The 21417-nt window shown below is 43.2% G+C and overlaps 3 protein-coding genes and 2 non-coding genes across 5 annotated transcripts in view; 2 read left to right on the top strand and 3 right to left on the bottom strand.

The window, feature by feature from the left end:
- The window catches only part of LOC112235540 (nuclear pore membrane glycoprotein 210-like), a 40199-nt gene extending 37962 nt beyond the window's left edge, over window positions 1-2237 (top strand). Inside the window, exons 21-23 of the mRNA XM_042307647.1 lie at window positions 1775-1911; window positions 1996-2119; window positions 2199-2237. The gene's annotated coding sequence lies outside the window, so the exon portion shown is untranslated. The remainder of the gene's footprint in view (window positions 1-1774; window positions 1912-1995; window positions 2120-2198) is intronic.
- A 3744-nt stretch (window positions 2238-5981) lies between these two features.
- On the bottom strand, window positions 5982-9392 carry LOC112235523 (40S ribosomal protein S27-like). The gene is made up of 3 exons (XM_042307668.1): window positions 9242-9392; window positions 8490-8600; window positions 5982-6231 (listed from the first exon to the last, which is right to left on the bottom strand). The coding sequence occupies exons 1-3, from the start codon at window positions 9375-9377 to the stop codon at window positions 6203-6205; spliced, it is 276 nt and encodes a 91-aa protein (XP_042163602.1). The 5' UTR covers window positions 9378-9392; the 3' UTR covers window positions 5982-6202.
- LOC112235550 lies at window positions 8289-8423 on the bottom strand. The gene has a single exon (XR_002951079.1). It is a non-coding gene; the product is annotated as a small nucleolar RNA SNORA13 (small nucleolar RNA).
- Window positions 8708-8842, bottom strand: LOC121846276. Its single transcript, XR_006083163.1, has one exon. It is a non-coding gene; the product is annotated as a small nucleolar RNA SNORA13 (small nucleolar RNA).
- A 1087-nt stretch (window positions 9393-10479) lies between the features above and the next one.
- LOC112235526 (ras-related protein Rab-13) lies at window positions 10480-21417 on the top strand. Its single transcript, XM_042307684.1, has 7 exons — window positions 10480-11124; window positions 11893-11953; window positions 16424-16484; window positions 16776-16853; window positions 19376-19465; window positions 19766-19831; window positions 20065-21417. The coding sequence occupies exons 1-7, from the start codon at window positions 11001-11003 to the stop codon at window positions 20182-20184; spliced, it is 600 nt and encodes a 199-aa protein (XP_042163618.1). The 5' UTR covers window positions 10480-11000; the 3' UTR covers window positions 20185-21417.

Genomic DNA, 21417 nt, shown 5'->3' on the forward strand with positions numbered 1-21417 from the left:
ACACTCTTTCAAAGAATCATAACTTAGGAGGAGGAGACAAGTGATGCTTTCAATCATCATTTTAAACAGTGGTTTAACTGAACCTGGTCAGTCAATCAACTGCTCTTCACTCCGCCAGCCTCTAGCTGACTCGACGGTTAACACGTCTAGTGGAACTATGTTTTCATTTCAGCAATTTACTATCTGTGATGTGCTAGCTGTCTTGCTTAAGATTTATGTAAAAAGAAACATCAAAAACTGGGGCTGATATGCTTGATCCATTATTGCTGCAGCTCTCTGCCCCCTGCTTGCCGAATCATTAACCCATATTTTAACCTGACCATTATATCTGGTACTATTCCCAAGGTTTGGAAGGTGGCCCATGTACTCCCCCTTCACAAAAGTGGTGACCTAAATAATTATTGCCCTATTTCTAAACTTTCTTGCCTCGCTAAAATATTAGAATCCTTGGTTAATTCTCAGCTAAGATCGTTCTTATCTTTGAAATGTAGTCTAAAAGTACATCAGTCGGGTTTTAGACCAGGTCATAGCATCTCTGCTCCATCCCTAGTTATAAATGTGGTTAATTGTCTGGATAAAGGGCAACATTGTGCTGCCCTCTTCATTGACCTGGACCAGGCTGCATGTAACTGGTGTGAAAATCATTTGACAGATGTGTATCTACTGATGGTGTTAAATCAGGTTTCCTGGATACTATGAAAGGTGTCCCGCAGGGGTTCATTTTTGGTCCTGTAATTTTGACTGTTTACATTAACAATATCAACTTGTCTGTAAAAATGTTTAACCTGCAATTGTATGCTGATAATACTGTTGTGTAGACTACAGTCTGCCTTCATTGTTTTACAGAAAAACTTTATTGACCTGAAATGAGTATTAAATGCAGGTGAAACTAAGTACATGTTGTTCTCTAGAGCGCATAAATATAACTCTGATTTAAGCATATGTACTTTGGACGGTGTCCATATTGATCGTGTCCCTGCTTACAGGCATCTGGATAGATGAAAAGCTGTCTTTTAAAAAGAATGTTGACGAATTAGTTAAGATGCTGTGAATAAAAATGGGCTTCTATAGAAATAGGTCCTGCCTCTCGATAAATAGTAGAAAGCAGATTAGTCAGTCAACGTTCTTATCAGTCCTAGACTATGGCGACATCATCTATATGAACGCAGCTGCTACTTCATTAACGCAGCTAGATGCAATTTATCATAGCGCACTGTGCTTCATTACAGGTGACAGTTTTAGCACTCTTCACTGCATTTTCTACCAGTATGTTGGTTGGCCCTCTTTGATGTCACTCACATAGGTTGATACATTGCTATGTTTTCATTTATAAATGAGTCCCAAAAAGTCCCACTGTACCGAACATCTTTACTGAACTTATGACATAGGAGTTACCACACCTGGTCTCAGGGATTGTTAACTCTGGAAATTAGTAATTTTGTCTCTAATGAGTTAGGTAAATCAGCTTTTAGTTTTTTTGTACCTTATTTGTGGAACGATCTTCAAAATGTTCTTAAATGTGATGTTTTGGTTCCTCTAGGCCAGTTCAGAATGCTGATTGAGGACCTTTTTACTGATGAATGTCTCTTTTTCATGACCATGATTTTATTTCTGCTTCCATTTTGTATTTTTGAAGTGTGTATTTTCTGTCATTTCTGTCATTCAGGGCTCATCTGTAGAGACCTTGGTGTCAGTATGACTCCCTGATAAAATGAAGGTTCAAAATAAAAGAAAACACACACACACTTAATTTCTCTCTCTTTCTCTGTCTCAGGCCAGCCAGGTCAGTGGAACGTGTCGTCTAGTCGTGTTCTGCAGATTGACCCAAAGACGGGAGCTGCTCTGGCAAAGCATTCTGGGACGGTAGTGGTCTACTACAGACTGGAAGGTGGACAGCAGGCCCTCAGAGAGGTATAGTACAGCAGAGGGTTACCATGGAAACGAGGGGATTGGCATGGAAATGAATGGGCCACCATGGTAGTGTTTTGCCAACAGGTGAAGGTGGACTCTCCAGTCATCCCAGAACTCTCTCCTCCTGATGATCGTTTCCTCACCAACTGGCCTGACGCAGCTGACTACACGGTTCCTGTGGAACTATACACCTCCCCCTTCAACACAGGTGAGTAGTAAATTGATACCCCTCTGCTCTCTCTCCTTACCTTGCTCCTCTTCTCCCACCTCCCCATCTCTTCCCCCAGCCCAGTGTTCCCTGTCCCAGAGGGAGGCCATAGAGAAGAGGCTGCAGCCAGAGGCAGAGTTACGGTGTTTCCTGCATTTCAGCGCCCCCTACCTCCAGCTCAACACGCTGCAGGCTGTGATGGTCACCACGCCTCACTATGACCTCGACACAGGTACGACAGGGACACAGGACTTCTCTTCCCTATCCCATTGATAAAATACCATGTCTCTAAAATGATACAGTAAATAATTATTTTACCAATTTTTGACTCTCTCCCTCAGGTGAATACAGCTGCAGAGTCTCTGTCCGTCCCCAGTCAGACTCAGTCCTCCACCTCCTCTCCTCCCTCTCTGTCTCCGTCTCTCTCTCAGCCTCTCTGCGGGGCCAGTCCCCCATCCCTGTCCTCCCTCTCTCTGCTCTGTCGCTACCTCTCTCCGGACGTTTGGTACAGTTGCCGTACCTGCCTGCGTTCCACTGCCCAGTGTCTTTCCTGGTGCTATCTGCTCTGCATCCCATGGCAGAGTTCTCTGTGCTGGGCACCAAGGAGGTGCTCTCTGCCCTACGGGTGGGTCACATTTAACATTAAGCATTAGAGCATTTACAGCCCCACAATGCATACAGCTTTAAGACCTTGGCATAGACAGTATGGAGTGAATGCAATCCATATCTCTTCTCTCTCTGTGTTGCGTTCAGTTCCACTCTGACAGTACTGACGTGCTGCTATCTGAGCCCAGTCAATCAGACGGACATCTGGTGTTGTCTGTATACATTTCCACTTCCTGGGTCAAAAGTCAGGCCCTGCCCCCTCCTGCCAACATCACCCTCTCCAGCCACCTGACCCCACAGACTCATGTCCTTACAGTTTACATCACGGTGGACAGCGAGGTGAAGATAGGTGAGGAGCAGACTCACACAGAGCCAAAACACAGCTAAACACGACAATGAAAACGTTCCTATACAACAGTGTTTCCCAAACTCGGTCCTGGGGCTGCCCCTAGGTGCACGTTTTGGTTTTTGTCCTAGCACGACACACCTGATTCAAATATCCAACTCAACATCAAGCTTTGATTATTTGAATCAGCTGTGTAGTGCAAGGACAAAAAGCATAACATTCACCCGGGGGGGGTAACAGGACAGAGTTAGGGAAACACTGCTATAGCCCACTGACTCATCCCTGTATCCACACATCTGACCCTGTCTGAGTGTGTGTTCAGGTTCCACAGATCTGATTCGTCTACAATCTTCCTGGACTCAGCTCCTGGACTTCCATCTCATCCTGGTCTTTGCTGTGTTTGCAGTTATGGCCACTACTGCCACCTTATACATAGGTAACTATCTAACCATTCTTCACCACTACCTTATACATAGGTAACTATCTAACCATTCTTCACCACTACCTTATACATAGGTAACTATCTAACCACTCTTCACCACTACCTTATTCATAGGTAACTATCTAACCACTCTTCACCACTACCTTATACATAGGTAACTATCTAACCACTCTTCACCACTACCTTATTCATAGGTAACTATCTAACCATTCTTCACCACTACCTTATACATAGGTAACTATCTAACCACTCTTCACCACTACCTTATTCATAGGTAACTATCTAACCACTCTTCACCACTACCTTATTCATAGGTAACTAACCACTCTTCACCACTACCTTATTCATAGGTAACTATCTAACCACTCTTCACCACTACCTTATACATAGGTAACTATCTAACCACTCTTCACCACTACCTTATTCATAGGTAACTATCTAACCACTCTTCACCACTACCTTATTCATAGGTAACTAACCACACCACCTTGTTCATAGGTAACTAACCACACCACCTTGTTCATAGGTAACTAACCACACCACCATTACCTTATTCATAGGTAACTAACCATACCACCACTACCTTATTCATAGGTAACTAACCACACCACCACTACCTTATTCATAGATAACTAACCACTCTTCACCACTACCTTGTTCATAGGTAACTAACCACACCACCACCTTATTCATAGGTAACTAACCACACCACTACCTTATTCACCAACCACACTTCACCACTTTATTCATAGGTAACTAACCACCTTATTCACCACCACTACCTTATTCATAGGTAACTAACCACACCACCACTACCTTATTCATAGGTAACTAACCACACCACCACCTTATTCATAGGTAACTATTCCTTATTCATAGGTAACTAACCACACCACCATTACCTTATTCATAGGTAACTAACCATACCACCACTACCTACCTTATTCATAGGTAACTAACCAACCACCACTACCTTATTCATAGGTAACTAGGGTAACTATCTAACCACTCCACCACTACCTTATTCATAGGTAACTATCTAACCACTCTTCACCACTACCTTATTCATAGGTAACTATCTAACCACTCTTCACCACTACCTTATTCATAGGTAACTAACCACACCACCACTACCTTATTCATAGGTAACTATCTAACCACTCTTCACCACTACCTTATTCATAGGTAACTAACCACACCACCACATTCATAGGTAACTAACAACACCACCTTATTCATAGGTAACTAACCACACCACCACTACCTTATTCATAGGTAACTAACCACACCACCACTACCTTATTCATAGGTAACTAACCACACCACCACTACCTTATTCATAGGTAACTATCCACTCTTCACCACTACCTTATTCACTAACACTACCTTATTCATAGGTAACTAACCACACCACCACAACTAACTACCCACACCACCACTACCTTATTCATAGGTAACTAACCACACCACCACTACCTTATTCATAGGTAACTAACCACACCACCACTACCTTATTCATAGGTAACTAACCATTCATAGGTAACACCACCACTACCTTATTCATAACTATCTAACTAACCACACCACCACTACCTTATTCATAGGTAACTATCTAACCACTCTTCACCACTACCTTATTCATAGGTAACTAACCACACCACTAACCTTATTCATAGGTAACTAACCACACCACCACTACCTTATTCATAGGTAACTAACCACACCACCACTACCTTATTCTTAGGTAACTAACCACACCACCACTACCTTATTCATAGGTAACTAACCTCAGTTGGCACCTCTGTATTTGTCAGTGTATAACTCCTGCATGCAGACGGTTCCTGTCCCGGTGGTCGGCCTGTACCCAAACACACGTCAGTACCAATTACCTTCTCCTACTATATTGGTGCATCAGGTAGCATAAATTATTTTAAACTTTGTCAAAGCTGGTGTGTGTTCTCCAGTGGAATGCAGCAGGACGGTGCGTTTCTCTCCCTGGATCAGACCCTCGTCTCCAGACACAGAAAGGATCATCCGCCGACGCAACTGGCTCTGGAGCACACGGTGACACTAACAGCCCTGTGAATGATCCATGTTGAAACCTTCAACTAAACAATTCCGACAAACGTTGTCAGTGTGTTGCGTTGGTCCATTTAAGGCACAGGTGTCAAACTCATTCCAGAGGGACGAGTGTCTGCCGCATCCCTTGTACTTGGTTGAATTAAGGTCACTGATTAGTAAGTTATTGTCCTCGCCTGGTTATTTAGGTCTTAATTGAAAAGGAAAAAACAGCAGACCCTAGGTCCTCCATGGAATGAGAGACACCCCTGATTTAAGAACAGTGGGTCTCTAGGTAGTTCAGGCATAGATCTAGGACCAGCATACATTCCCCACATGACACCATGTTGTTTTCTAATAAGAGTCAAACATATTTGACACCTGGATCAAAGACTGACAAGTAAACTGGATTCTTTAACAAAAAGCTAAACTTTATTAAGTGGGAGAGACCGGTGGAGTGATGTCATCATGCCAGGGGACGTTCTCTCTCTACATACACAAAGCAGAGCTCAACACCATCTTTCCTCTTCAGTTTCATCTCCACTTTTCCTCTCGCATTGTCACTTCCTGAGCAGGGTCACTCGTCTCTCCTCCCTTTGGTCTCTCGGTCCAACAAGCTCCATTGCTGAGTCTAGTGCTGTTTCCTCCTGAATGAGCATCCTGGGTGAAAGAGAGAGTTAGTTATGGTCCCAGACAGATTTCACTTTTATATGGTAGGGAGAGTGAGGTCAAACTACTGTTTGTTAAGGCTAGACTGACAGCCTAGTGGGGGAAGGAGATGAGGAGAGCAAACTATTGATTAGGCCAGACAGCCTAGCGGTTATTCAATAATTTAATCTAAACTGCATGCGCGTCTGCGTAGCCAGTCGCCAAAATAAACATGGTTCTACTTTTGATGCTTGACGCGCTGCATGTCCCACCTCTCCCATCTCCTCGTTGATTATTGAAATATGAACAAAAGGTCCACACACCAGTCGGTGGTGGTGGTAATACACTTTAAAGTTGGTTGCCAACCGACAAAGTCCACAGAAGGAGAGATGACTAGAAACTAAAACTAGGTTTCCCCTTTTATCTGTGGATTGTCAGAGTAGAGAACACGATTGTGCACAACTCAAAATTGGTCAATATTCTATAAAGGACCTTGTGCATTTCAGGTAAAATAACCCAATGTTCATCTCCCAGGACAAATTAGCTCACAACAGCTAAATGTTGTGTTTTGACCTGAACAGTTTTTTTTTACTGAATCAGTCAAAATCAATGAATTTCACTTGACTGGGAATACAGATATGCATCTGTTGGTCTAAGATAACTATTAAAAAATGTATCATGCTATTTCTGCGCATTTAAAATGCAATTGTGTTCGTAGCTTATTCCTGCCCATACCGTAACCCCGGGGCACTCTGTTGACATCAGCAAACTGCTCACCCACACGACGCCATACACGTGGTCTGCTGTTGGAGGCAGGTTATGGTAGAGAAAAACTAACTGCTCTGGTGGATATTCCTGCAGTCAGCACGCCAATTGCACACTCCCTCAACTCCAGACATCTGTGGCCTTTTGTCTCCAGCACAAGGGGAACCTGTGTAATGCTCACTAACAGGGATCTTTTATTCCAACACATGTTGCGTTTATCTTAGTGTTTTGATGTGTCTGGTGTGGACATAAAACATGGTCCAGTCAGCATGATATGGACAGACATTCACTAGGAACTCATTGCATGCCAATATTTTCAATCATTAACACTAGGACCAACTGACTGGTGATCCAGGAAACGGTATATAGCACCGGTCACTAAACAATACAGGGAATAGGTTCCACCTGGCAACAGATCATATAGTGAAAATATGTTTAACGTCAAATCGTAACAAAGATTCACCCATTTTGAATGTGTTTTTGTGCATCTCTGGGTGTTCTATCAATTCCCTTGGTCATTTCATGTGTATCTGAGCCATTGTCATTCAGGCCTGTATGATGTAGCACTGATATATTCCCATTAACTTCCAGGGTAGTGGGAGGCGTCTTCGAGTGAGCCATTTATCACATTTGTGATTTTCTTACATTGAAATGTGTAATTTAACAAAGGGTCTAACACATTCCTCCGTCCAGGGTGCATTGCATGGTGCTGCGGTGAATGTCAGACTCTACGATGAGCATCGATCTGCAGGTTGAAAATGGTGAGATTGTAGACTCCTAAATTGATAGCTGTGAAATCACCTAAACAAACTGCACTAACTAGCAACTTCATATGCTGATGTTGCGTTTAGATAAGTTTGCATTGTGGATTTTGTAGTCGACTTGAGCCGAGACAGATTTACAAAATGATTTTCACACATTGCTACCAACCTTATAACAAACTGAAACATTTGTTCACAAACATATTGTCCACTTATGTAGCACTAAATGGTTTTGGGTGGAATTTTCCTCTAAGTATTGTTATGATAATATTGTGAGGTCCCTAGCCATTCCTAGCCCTAAAAACACTGCCAACCTAAGCTGTGGTGAACACAAACCAAGCCAGCTGAGCTGGTCAAGGTTCAATGGGGGCTATTGAAAAGCAATACATTACATTATTTGGGTCATGGTCAGTAAAGTATGAAAAAAAAACATTTTCAACTGGAAAACAAAAGGAGTTTAATTTGACATCTCAAGGCATGATCCTAAAGAGTGGCAGGTCAGACTTACAACTAGAAACAGAACAGTATTATTTCTGTATACTAGTGTGTTCTTGCAGTTAGTGATTGAAAGGAATCCATGGAGACTCCTTTTCAAAAAAAGACAACCACAAGGTTACTGTATGCCTTGGTTGACACCTCATTCACTCTGGAGACAATGAATGGGCAACACAAAAGGCATCAATTATGTCCAACAGTATTTTTCCATTCTGGACACTGTGTGGAAGGCTGTGTGTAATATAGTACCTTCTGTGAGGCGTGCTTTACCCCCTGTAGGTTGACACAGGACTGTGGAGCATCCGACACACAGGACGACCGTCTGGGCGTGACTGAACACTGTCGTGATCTTATAGCATCCTGTAGAGAGAGTAGTTCAGACAAATTAACATTCACCTCAATGTCCTGAACGAGACCAACTCCCTTGTTTTCAGTCGCAACAAATCACACACAAATGATGTTCTAATTACTGTTGTGTTCTTGCAGTTATTGAAAGGAATCAGTGGAGACTCCTTTCCAAAAAAAAACAGCCACAAGGTTACTGTATGCCTTGGTTGACACCTCATTCACTCTGGAGACAATGAATGGGCAACACAAAGGCAAGTCGCTACACATCCCTCTAGAAACAAGTCAGTCTCGGTAATAAATAACCACCAGACTAGATTTACATTTACATAGATTTACAGAAGAGCACATACATTTTTGTATTGTTCCCCTGAGAGAATCAAACCCACAACCCTGGCGTTGAAAGCACCATGCTCTACCAACTGAGCCACACTGGATCACATCTAGTTTCCATTAGCCATACAGACAGGCAAACCAATGACCTGTCAGTTGAATATGGTCCCACATCCCTAGATACTAAACCATGGTCAGTTTGGTTAACGTATTTATAAAAATAATATAAGTCAGTTAGGAACACAATATTTACAATGACGGCTGCGTTTGGTGTGAACTGAGCCGTGGAGTCACTTCTAGTTAAGCTACAGGGACACACTAACCTGGACATTTGACGTCCATAAAATACGAGTTAGGGCTCTGTACAAGACGCTTCTTCTTGTGACTCCTCTTCTCCTCCTCTGAGGTTGGGTGCAACAAGTCCTTTGCGAGCTGAAAGAGAAACCAGAGGGTGGCCATCTTAGAAAATGCAGATGGGGAAGTCCATTTGATCATCTAGCTAGCTAACAAGTTAAAACCATGTCCATACGGGAGACGTGTACATAAGTTAGTATAATCAAAAACATTTGACAAATGTTCGTTGGGTAAACGCCTGGCTACTAACTTCAGTACTGGCTAGCCTACGCTTTTTAAAGTTAGCTTGTTTAGCTAAAGCCTGCGTACGTCTACTATCAAACATAAGTCAAGGAATGCGCATATCTAGTCAAACTGCATCGTGTACAAGCGCTGTCAAATGCTTAGAAACAATCACTAAACATCAAACTAGTTAGATGTCAGTCCATGCTTTCTATTGCATGTACGCCGCCATATTGCGTCAATTCAGCAGACCATAGCACGCGCTCGGCACGCAGTTTAAGATTGTACGAGCTAACCATTGGTTGAATAATCCCGAATATAAATACATCGTAATATTTGCAAAGTTCTAATACATCGATGGATGTGGTCATGTCCCGCTCAAACAAAATTCCCAAGGATGAAGCAAGGGTTATATTGCCTGTGTGCGCACTTACTGGCATGTTGGCGAGTTTGTAGCCGTTGCCGAAAAGAAGGATCAACCGGAAGTTAACAGTTAATAAATGAACGGGCCGAAGAGCAGGGGCCGGAAGTGTTTTGTCGCCATTACGTGTCAAGGAGGCGAGGCAAAGGAGGCCATGTTTGTGAGGTCAACTCTTTCTTCCAAATCACACAGTTATACACACAGAGAGGTTTTGTTCAGCGCCATCTATAACTAGCCTTACTGGCACATTTGATTTTGTTAGATTTCAATCGCAGTGTGAGGGAGAGACCACTTTATTTTTAATAGAGACATTCAATTTTGTATTTCTCATCCACCTCATGTCTTCATTTAATTGTCAGTCAAATCGTGTTTGCTACTCCACGAAAAATAAATATGGTACTAAGGATACACGTATTCAGAGATATTATGACATTTTTCAGTACATGGGGCTCTATATTACAGCTAAAACCATTGACTTCATTCATATGGTCGAGCGCCCTCTGCTGTCTATAAGCAGTATCAGCCATTCCTGCTGTCCCATTTCAGTCTGTTCCCTCCACTGTAATAACTGAACCTCTCCCTCTCTACGTAATCCTACGTTAACTTCGGCAGTAGAAAGTTTTGGGGCGAAAACGTAGCCCTGTCTGTGTGGAATGGATGTATGTTAATCGGCCTTTGGAAGAAAATAACTTGACATTTTGGCTTGATAAATGGATTTTAACAAAGTTTGTGTCGCTGTAGAATTGTATAGCCCATTGAAGTGCAGAAGCTTTTGTTCCAACTTTCGTTTTTAACTTGTGGCGTTCTGATTTTTCTCGGACCAAAAGAGACATTGGGGGAGAACCGTATTTACCGGTGACAGTTTTCAAGGGAAAGGGAAAACAAGCGGATTTTATGCTAAAGAAAAGCAGAAACTCCCCAGGAGAAATGAGAGTGTAATTTTGACCTTTGTCTATGTCGAGCAATACTTTTTAAGGCATTTGTTAACCTCGTTACACATAAGTGTAAGAAGAACATTGGAAAGTGTACTGGTTTTGTAAAAGGTCGTAGTTTCTGATAATTCACCAAAAACTTTGAAAAACATTATGGCGAAGAAGTACGACTTCCTTTTCAAATTATTACTCATCGGAGATAGTGGAGTGGGGAAAACATGTCTGATTATTCGATTTGCTGAGGACAACTTCAACTCAACCTACATATCAACTATCGGTATGTAGCCTAGCTCTACGAAATCTCATTTAATCGGTTATAGCCTAATCGGCCCAAAAATATTCAGCAACCCTTTAAATTTGTCATTGCTGATATAGGCACCATTATGTCAGCAACATATAATGCCAAGTTCTTATCACTTTCACCACGCACTTATCTCACGTTTCCAGTTCTGCTGTGTTCATGTCTCTACACGTCTCTATCGCTGTCTTCCTATATCTCAATCTGATATCCCTATTGTAGTTCACCTATATTGTTGCTGTGCTGCTGTTTCTATATCTTCTCCATATCCCCCTCTCCCCTCCCTCACTTTACCCAGAGGGTCCACCCACCCCCATTCCTCCTATCTCTTTTCAGTCTCTCATTAGCAGAAAAATGGTTGTCCTCCCTTGGAATTCACAGTTTAAGACGCCCATCTTCTCTGTCCTCTCTCTCCGTCCCTGTCCTGCAGGAAACCCAGATAATAACAAACCCAGAGACTGTGTGTGTGTGTGTGTGTGTGTGTGTGTGTGTGTGTGTGTGTGTGTGTGTGTGTGTGTGTGTGTGTGTGTATGGCAGAATGGGGCAGAGCTAGACAGACTTTACTATCCCAGTGAAAGTTTGATGAATTGAGAATGTCTGTCTCACCCTCCTTGCATGTCAAAATGGTTTAATTGGCATGACCTATATTTGCTGCAATGTGTGTGGGAATTTAACTCATTGCCTTCACCCCCTTCCTGTCGACCTCCTCCCTCCCCTCTCGCTGTCATCCTCCCATCCTTTCTTCAGGCATCGACTTTAAAGTAAAGACGATAGACGTGGAGGGAAAGAAAGTCAAACTGCAAGTCTGGTAAGAGAAGAGGATCCAGACAAAGACAGAATGAAAGGTCCATTTAGGACTACTGTTTCCATGTAGGACTACTGTTTCCATGTAGGACTACTGTTTCCATGTAGGACTACTGTTTCCATTTAGGACTACTGTTTCCATTTAGCACTACTGTTTCCATGTAGGACTACTGTTTCCATGTAGGACTACTGTTTCCATTTAGGACTACTGTTTCCATTTAGGACTACTGTTTCCATGTAGGACTACTGTTTCCATGTAGGACTACTGTTTCCATGTAGGACTACTGTTTCCATGTAGGACTACTGTTTCCATGTAGGACTACTGTTTCCATGTAGGACTACTGTTTCCATGTAGGACTACTGTTTCCATGTAGGACTACTGTTTCCATGTAGGACTACTGTTTCCATGTAGGACTACTGTTTCCATGTGTTTCCAGGACTACTGTTTCCATGTAGGACTACTGTTTCCATGTAGGACTACTGTTTCCATGTAGGACTACTGTTTCCATGTAGGACTACTGTTTCCATGTAGGACGACTGTTTCCATGTAGGACTACTGTTTCCATGTAGGACTACTGTTTCCATGTAGGACTACTGTTTCCATGTAGGACTACTGTTTCCATTTAGCACTACTGTTTCCATGTAGGACTACTGTTTCCATTTAGGAATGCAAGATTGTGATTTTATTCGTCTTGTCAGACTAAAGACATGCAACCCAGTATGCAATAGCTGCAATTTACACTACAAATTCAAATCAAATCAAATACCGTGAAATGCTTACTTACAAGCCCTTAACCAACAATGGAGTTAGTCCAGGTGGCTGTTTGATTAGTTGTTCAGCAGTGTTGTGGCTTGGGGGTAGAAGCTGTTAAGGAGCCTTTTGGTCCTAGACTTGGCGCTCCGGTACCACTTGCAGTGCGGTAGCAGAGAGAACAGTCCATGACTTGGGTGACTGGAGTTGTTGACAATTTTTTGGGCCTTCCTCTGAGATACCTAGTATATAGCCACCTGCCAGTGCGGCAGGGTAGCCTAGTGGTTAGAGAGTTGGACTAGTAACCGGAAGGTTGTAAGTTCAACCCCTGACAAGGTACAAATCTGTCGTTCTGCCCCTGAACAGGCAGTTAACCCACTGTTCCTAGGCCGTCATTGAAAATAAGAATTTGTTCTTAACTTGCCTAGTTAAATAAAGGTAAAAGAAAATATAAAAAATTGGTCCTGGATGTCAGGAAGCTTGGCCCCAGTGATGTACACACTACCCTTTGTAGCGTCTTACGGTCAGATGCTGAGCAGTTGCCGTACCAGGCGGTGATGCGACTGGTCACGATGCTCTTGATTTTTTTTTATTTTACCTTTATTTAACTAGGCAAGTCAGTTAAGAAATTCTTATTTTCAATGACGGCCTAGGAATAGTGGGTTAACTGCCTTGTTCAGGGGCAGAACGACAGATTTTTACCTTGCCAGCTCGGGGATTCAATCTTGCAACCTTTCAGTTACAAGTCCAACGCTCTAACCACTAGGCTACCTGCCGCCCGAAGGTGCAGCAGTAGAACTTATTGAGGATCTGGGGACCCATGCCGAAAAGGTGATGTCGTGCCCTCTTCACAACTGTCTTGGTGTGTTTGGACCATGATAGTTTGTTGGTGATGTGGACATCAAGGAACTTGAAACTCTCGACCAACTCCACTTCAGTCCCGTCGATGTTATCGGGGGCCAGCTCGGTCCTCCTTTTCCTATAGTCCACGTTCAGCTCCTTTGTCTTGCTCACATTGAGAGAGAGAGGTTGTTGTTCTGGCACCACACTGCCAGGTCTCTGAACTCTTCCCTATAGGCTGTCTCATCGTTGTCGGTGATCAGGCCTACCACTGTTGTCTTCAGCAAACTTAATGATGGTGTTGGAGTCGTGCTTGGCCACGCAGTCGTGGGTGAACATGGAGTACAGGAGGGGACTCAACATGCACCCTGAGGGGCCTCAGTGTTGCGAATCAACATGGCAGATGTGTTGTTGCCTACCCTTACCACCTGGGGGTGGCCCGTCAGGAAGTCCAGGATCCAATTGCAGATGGAAGTGTTTATTCCCAGGGTCCTTAGCTAGTGATTAGCTTTTTTGATCACTGGTGTTGAACGCTGAGCTGTAGTCAATGAACAGCATTCTCACATATGTGTTCCATTTGTCCAGGTGGGAAAGGGCAGTGTGGAGTGCAATAGAAATTGCATCATCTGTGGATCTGTTGGGGTGGTATGTGAATTGGAGTGGGTCTAGGGTTTCTGGCATGATTTTGTTGATGTGAGCCATGACCAGCCTTTCAAAGCACTTCATGGCTACCGAAGTGAGTGCTACGGGGCGGTAATCATGTAGGCAGGTTACCTTTGCTTTCTTAGTCACAGGGACTATGGTGGTCTGTTTGAAATGTATAAGTATTACAGACTCTGCCAGGGAGAGGTTAAAAATGTCAGTGAAGACACTTGCCAGTTGGTAATGCTTTGAGTACACGTCCTGGTAATACTTGTGAATGTTGACCTGTTTAAAGGTCTTGCTCACATCGGCTACGGAGAGCGTGATCATACAGTCATCTGGAACAGCTGGTGCTCTCATGCATGCTTCAGTGTTGCTTGCCTCGAAGCGAGCATAAAGGGCATTTAGCTCGTCTGGTAGACTCGCGGTGACCAAAAGCATGTGGGCACCTGTTTGTTGAACATCTCATTCCAGATTCATGGGCATTAATATGGGGTTGAGGTCAGGGCTCTGTGCAGGCCAGTCAAGTTCTAACACACCAATCTCGACAAACCATTTTTGTATGGACCTGGCTTTGTGCACGGGGGCTTTGTCATGCTGGAACAGGAAAGGGCATTCCCCAAACTGTTGCCACAAAGTTGTAAGCACAGAATCATCCAGAATATCATTGTATGCTGTAGTGTTAAGATTTCCCTTCACTGGAACTAAGGGGCCTAACCCGAACCACGAAAAACAGCCCCAGACCATTATTCCTCCTCCACCAAACTGTACAGTTGGCACTATGCATTGGGGCAGGTAGCTTTGTCGTGGCATCAGCCAAACCCAGATTTGTCAGTTGGACTGCCAGATGGTAAAGCGTGATTCATCGTTCCAGAGAACATGTTTCCACTGCTCCAGAGTCCAATGGCAGCGAGCTTTACACCACTCTAGCTAACGCTTGGCATTACGCATGGAGATCTTAGGCTTGTGTGAGTCTGTTCGGCCATGGAAACCCATTTCATCAAGCTCCCGATGAACAGTTCTTATGCAGAGGCAGTTTGGAACTTGATAGTGAGTGTTACAACAGACAATTTTTACACGGTACGTGTTTCAATACTCGGCAGTCCCATTCTGTGAGCTTTTGTGGCCTACCACTTCATGGCTGAGCCGTTGTTGCTCCTAGACGTTTCCACTTCACAATAACAGCACTTACAGTTGACTTGGGCAGTTCTAGCACGAACTGACTTGTAGGAAAGGTTGCATCCTATGACGGTGCCACATTCAAAGTCACTGAGCTCTTCAGTATGGGCCATTCTACTGCCAATGTTGGTCTATGGAGATTGCAAGGCGGTGTGCTCGATTTTTATACACCTGTCAGCAATGGGTATACACCCGTCAGCAATGGGTATACACCCGTCAGCAATGGGTATACACCTGTCAGCAATGGGTATACACCCGTCAGCAATGGATATACACCTGTCAGCAATGGGTGTGGCTGAAATAGCCAAACCCACTAATTTTAGAAGAGATGTCCACATACTTTTTTATATATAGTGTATATCTGGCATATGTCACTGATTACATTGACTGGCAAGGCCTTTGGTGTAGACTATGACTTCACCTATGTTTTATCTGTCAGTGAATGCCAGTGAGTTATCATAAAGTCAGACATGAAGTCTGAAGCAGCCATAAAGAGTTTATTGAATTGGCATAAAACATGCGCATGTCTCATCTCTGTGGATTCTACACCCCTGGTAGAAGTTGTCCTTTGATACAGGATCAGGTTAACCTCCCCAAATCCTGACTTGAGCCGTTAGGGGGGGGATATGCCGTACTGACCATCACAGGAGGCTGCTGAGGGGAGAATAGCATGAACGGAGCAAATGGAATGGCACCAAACACCTGGAAACCATGTGTTTGATGTATTTGTTACCGTTCCACTTGATCACGCTTTTGTTGCTGAGAATCTTCTTGCAAAGTATGAAATGCAAACTTGTAGTGTTTTTGATTTTTAAAAAGGGTTCTAAAATGTGTAATTTCCACTTTGAAATTTCAGACATGATTTACCCTTATGGAAAATGTATCAACCCCTACAAAAATGTCCAGTAATTATAATCCACATAATAATTCACATTTCCTGATGCTGCAGGATTATTTTCCTGTTGTCGCGAACTGGCTCAAATTAAGATCCTACATCTGTACTCCAGGTTGTTCAAAGAGCTACTTTGATGAAACATTTTCCCTAATGTATTCTGTTTTCAGGGACACAGCAGGGCAGGAGAGGTTTAAGACCATCACTACAGCCTACTACAGAGGAGCTATGGTGAGTCTCTCAACTCTCTCTCAATCAGATCACAAGTGATTTAATCATCTACACCTGTCTAAAACTGTGAGCACAATCAGAATGTGGACAAGATCAGGACAAAAGGGGCATCTTAGCACCAGGCATAAACGGGCCTTCTCTCTCTCTTCACCTTTGTAGATATGAGAGAACGTTATGGGTGTAAGATTATGACTGAAACTATTAGTATCAAATTTCTTGCATCCATCAGGTTGATTTTGAATTGCACAATGTTTTATTTTTGTCTGAATCATGTCTCCCGTGATCTCTCAGGGCATCATCCTGGTGTATGACATCACAGACGAGAAGTCCTACGAGAACATTCAGAACTGGATGAAGAGCATCAAGGAGGTGACAGGGAAACACGAAGACTGACTGTTGACAGGGAAACACGAAGACTGACTGTTGACAGGGAAACACGAAGACTGACTGTTGACAGGGAAACACGAAGACTGACTGTTGACAGGGAAACACGAAGACTGACTGTTGACAGGGAAACACGAAGACTGACTGTTGACAGGGGAACACGAAGACTGACTGTTGACAGGGAAACACGAAGACTGACTGTTGACAGGGAAACACGAAAACTGACTGTTGACAGGAAAACACGAAGACTGACTGTTGACAGGGAAACACGAAGACTGACTGTTGACAGGGAAACACGAAGACTGACTGTTGACAGGGAAACACGACTGTTGAAGACTGACTGTGTGACAGGGTAACACGAAGACTGACTGTTGACAGGGAACACGAAGACTGACTGTTGACAGGGGAACACGAAGACTGACTGTTGACAGGGGAACACGAAGACTGACTGTTGACAGGGGAACACGAAGACTGACTGTTGACAGGGAAACACGAAGACTGACTGTTGACAGGGAAACACGAAGACTGACTGTTGACAGGGAAACACGAAGACTGACTGTTGACAGGGGAACACGAAGACTGACTGTTGACAGGGGAACACGAAGACTGACTGTTGACAGGGGAACACGAAGACTGACTGTTGACAGGGGAACACAGACTGACTGACTGTTGTGAAACAGGGAAGGGACAAGACATGACACAGGCCAGAAAGAAACCGAGGGCAGCATTTTCTCAGGCCTCTAGAAAGGATTTGAAACAATAAAATGAGACATGAGCAACACTACCAGAGGGTCTCATACCACTGTTTCCTTATTCCTTGGTCAGTGATGGATGACTTTTAGAAAAGCACGAGGAGCAGAAATGATGTAGCTGTCTCTCCACTGACATTGGAGGCACAGTCCTGGTCCTCATTATAGAAACATGTTAACATTCTTTAGATGAATCAGCCATTATGCACAGTGACATTAAACAACCCCTAGACAGACAGTCTTATGGAATGACTGCACAGGACATTAAACAACCCCTAGACAGACAGTCTTATGAAATGACTGCACAGGACATTAAACAACCCCTAGACAGACAGTCTTATGAAATGACTGCACAGGACATTAAACAACCCCTAGACAGACAGTCTTATGGAATGACTGCACAGGACATTAAACAACCCCTAGACAGACAGTCTTATGGAATGACTGCACAGGACATTAAACAACCCCTAGACAGACAGTGACTTTAAACAACCCCTGACAATGAATGACTGCACAGGACATTAAACAACCCCAGACAGTCTTATGAGACAGATTAGTCTTATGGAATGACTGCACAGGACATTAAACAACCCCTAGACAGACAGTCTTATGGAAATGACTGCACAGGACATTAAACAACCCCTAGACAGACAGTCTTATGGAATGACTGCACAGGACATTAAACAACCCCTAGACATTAAACAACCCCCCTAGACAGACAGTCTTATGGAATGACTGCACAGGACATTAAACAACCCCTAGACAGACAGTCTTATGGAAATGACTGCACAGGACATTAAACAACCCCTAGACAGACAGTCTTATGGAATGACTGCACAGGACATTAAACAACCCCTAGACAGACAGTCTTATGGAATGACTGACAGGACATTAAACAACCCCTAGACAGACAGTCTTATGACATTAAACAACCCCTAGACAGACAGTCTTATGGAAATGACTGCACAGGACATTAAACAACCCCTAGACAGACAGTCTTATGAAATGACTGCACAGTGACATTAAACAACCCCTAGACAGACAGTCTTATGAAATGACTGCACAGGACATTAAACAACCCCTAGACAGATAGTCTTATGAAATGACTGCACAGTGACATTAAACAACCCCTAGACAGACAGTCTTATGGAATGACTGCACAGGACATTAAACAACCCCTAGACAGACAGTCTTATGGAATGACTGCACAGTGACATTAAACAACCCCTAGACAGACAGTCTTATGGAATGACTGCACAGTGACATTAAACAACCCCTAGACAGACAGTCTTATGAAATGACTGCACAGTGACATTAAACAACCCCTAGACAGACAGTCTTATGGAATGACTGCACAGGACATTATTCTGATTGACCAGACTTCTTATTGCCATCTATAAACCACAGTAACAAGGGTTACATTGAGATGAGACGTTAGTCTGTTTTCTAGGGGGGTTCCTTTAGTGAATAACGGGGCATACAACTGCACTCCCAGAAACATGTTTACATTTGTTTAATTTTGTTTGCATAGTTAACAAAGATAACAGCTCAAAGTGAACATTTTGAAATGAGTTCATGATTCCCCATCTGAACCAAGAGTTAGATGTGGCTCCAATTTAGAGCTGAATTAAAGCCTGTGCAGTCATTCCATAAGACTGACTCTCCTAGAGGCAGAACTAAGGGCAGAAGTTGAGGGATACATCATTGAAATATAAAATGGATGCGATGGATGCCAACTCCCTATCTTTTATCCCCCAGAATGCATCAGCGGGGGTCAGCCGGATGTTGCTAGCTAACAAGTGTGACATTGAGGCCAAGAGGAAGGTATCCAAGGAAACGGGGGAAAAGGTGAGCCTCTACCATTTTTATGATCATTGTTTTGATTATGAAGTGTTTTCTTTCAATGATATTGACACTGATGTGCAGATGTTAGTGATGGATGGATGGATGGATGGATGGATGGATGGATGTGTGGATCATTGGGCGAAGAGCTCCAACTTTTCAACCTGAAGATCACTGACGTCATGATTTGACCTCGTATTTTTCTGAGTTCCCAGTTGTTTTGAACGTGGCATAAACTCTGCTGATTAGGAGAGGGAAGTGACATCATATCCTGCTGTAATCACACTTGTCTTCTGTTGTCGACAGCTGGCAAAGGATCATGGGATCAGATTCTTTGAGACCAGTGCAAAGGCCAGCATCAATGTTGATGAGGTGAGATAAATATGTTATTTGAGATATTATATTTATGCCCTTTATTCAATCACAAAGTCTGTCTTTATCTGGTCCTTTTATTATGCATTTCACATGGGGAATATGGGTGATATGTTGTCCTTTTCATACAGGTTACATGTGCCACATAGCCTAATAATCCCCATACCCCCTCTCACCTACTGTTACCCTTTCTCTGCCCCTCTCTCCCTCCACCTCTTCCTGCCTCTCTGTAGTCTTTTATGGCTTTGGCTCGAGATATTCTACTGAAGTCCAGCAAGAAGCAGGGCCCCACAGGTCGCGAGGTCAAAATCACCAACGCTGAGAAGAAATCTTCCAAATGTCTCCTACTGTAGAGGCAGAGCTGGCCTGTCCTGGCTGACTCTTTGTTGCCCGAGGGAACTATCACATATAGGAACAATATTATTGCAAAGGAAAGGGTTTCAAAGGCGCAATCCACAAGTTCTCTGTCCCCTGTGGCAACAAGATCAATTTCAAACACTATTGACTTGAAAAAATATAAATGTCTTCATTTACTTCTCCCTCCCCTTTAAAAAGTGCTAACTACACTTTTTTTTGACCAGAAAGCAAACTTCTGGATTGCACTTTTAATGACCATGTAACTATGTTGAGGTGGTCCAAGGGCATTTTACAGAGGAATATCCAGTGGTTTGTTTAAACAATAGGATGAACACCACCTTGATTTCACCCAAAACATGTTTTGTATCAACTGTCTTCAATCTCCTGCAATGGCTTTGTTGTCTTGGTGACTGACTGATTGACATGGTATGTTTACACTCCACCAGAGCCATACAGAGTTAAGGAAAATATCTTCCATGTTGGCTCCACATGTTCCATGAGACAACATTCCAAAATGAATTCCTTCTACAATGATCTGTTGAACTAGATTTTTTGGAACCAACATGGTGGTCAATCAAATTCTAAATCCCAAACTGAGTTTGCTGAACTCTGTAATCCCATGGCTCTGGACTTCACACTGTACAGTAGTGGTGCACAGCTCCTTAATGGAACAAGAGTCTGCTGTGTTTCATTCTATCTCTCTATTTCAGAGGAATTATTTTTCCTTGATTAACCAGGAACATTAACAAGTGACCTTTCAGTCAAACTACCAATCACATTCTTGCTTTTTGATTGAACAGTTGATGTAACAGTAGATTGTCTCGAGAGTGTAATCACTGGGCTCCTCGGATGGAAATGAGTTCCTGATGGAGAGACGAGGTCAAAAAGCAGCAGGTAGTACTGTAACATTAAAGGTAACTACTACCATAATGGGGACCCTAGAGGACCTGAGTTGTGCACCGCTGCCATAGAATCACTTTTCAGTGTCATAGCCAAAGAATGTACATTAGGACAACACACAGACATTCCTTTCCATTTGTTTTATTTCTATGTTCATAGCAGCTCATAGCTGTTTAGGAGGAGCACAGGGGGCATTCTAGAGCATGACGGGAGTTTAGATCTATATGCTGTAACTATGATGATGGTACCTTATGCTCTTAAAGGGATAGTTCACCCTGAATTGTAATTTTGCCTGTGTTTTCCACACTACGTAAAGATGAGTGATCTGG

The sequence above is a fragment of the Oncorhynchus tshawytscha genome, linkage group LG03 (genome assembly GCF_018296145.1).
Source record: "Oncorhynchus tshawytscha isolate Ot180627B linkage group LG03, Otsh_v2.0, whole genome shotgun sequence".
NCBI classification, from domain to species: Eukaryota; Metazoa; Chordata; class Actinopteri; order Salmoniformes; family Salmonidae; genus Oncorhynchus; species Oncorhynchus tshawytscha.

Bases quoted from the DNA above. Each gene is read 5' to 3' on its own strand.
- LOC112235523 (XM_042307668.1), bottom strand. From the start codon at position 9,377: ATGGCCACCCTCTGGTTTCTCTTTCAGCTCGCAAAGGACTTGTTGCAC. The intron at 8,601-9,241 runs GTTAGTGTGTCC...CTCTCTCTACAG, and splicing joins TATGGACGTCAAATGTCCAG to GATGCTATAAGATCACGACA. The intron at 6,232-8,489 runs GTACTATATTAC...TCTTTCACCCAG, and splicing joins TAAAGCACGCCTCACAGAAG to GATGCTCATTCAGGAGGAAA.
- LOC112235526 (XM_042307684.1), top strand. From the start codon at position 11,001: ATGGCGAAGAAGTACGACTTCCTTTTCAAATTATTACTCATCGGAGAT. The intron at 11,125-11,892 runs GTATGTAGCCTA...TCCTTTCTTCAG, and splicing joins AACCTACATATCAACTATCG to GCATCGACTTTAAAGTAAAG. The intron at 19,466-19,765 runs GTGAGCCTCTAC...TGTTGTCGACAG, and splicing joins CCAAGGAAACGGGGGAAAAG to CTGGCAAAGGATCATGGGAT.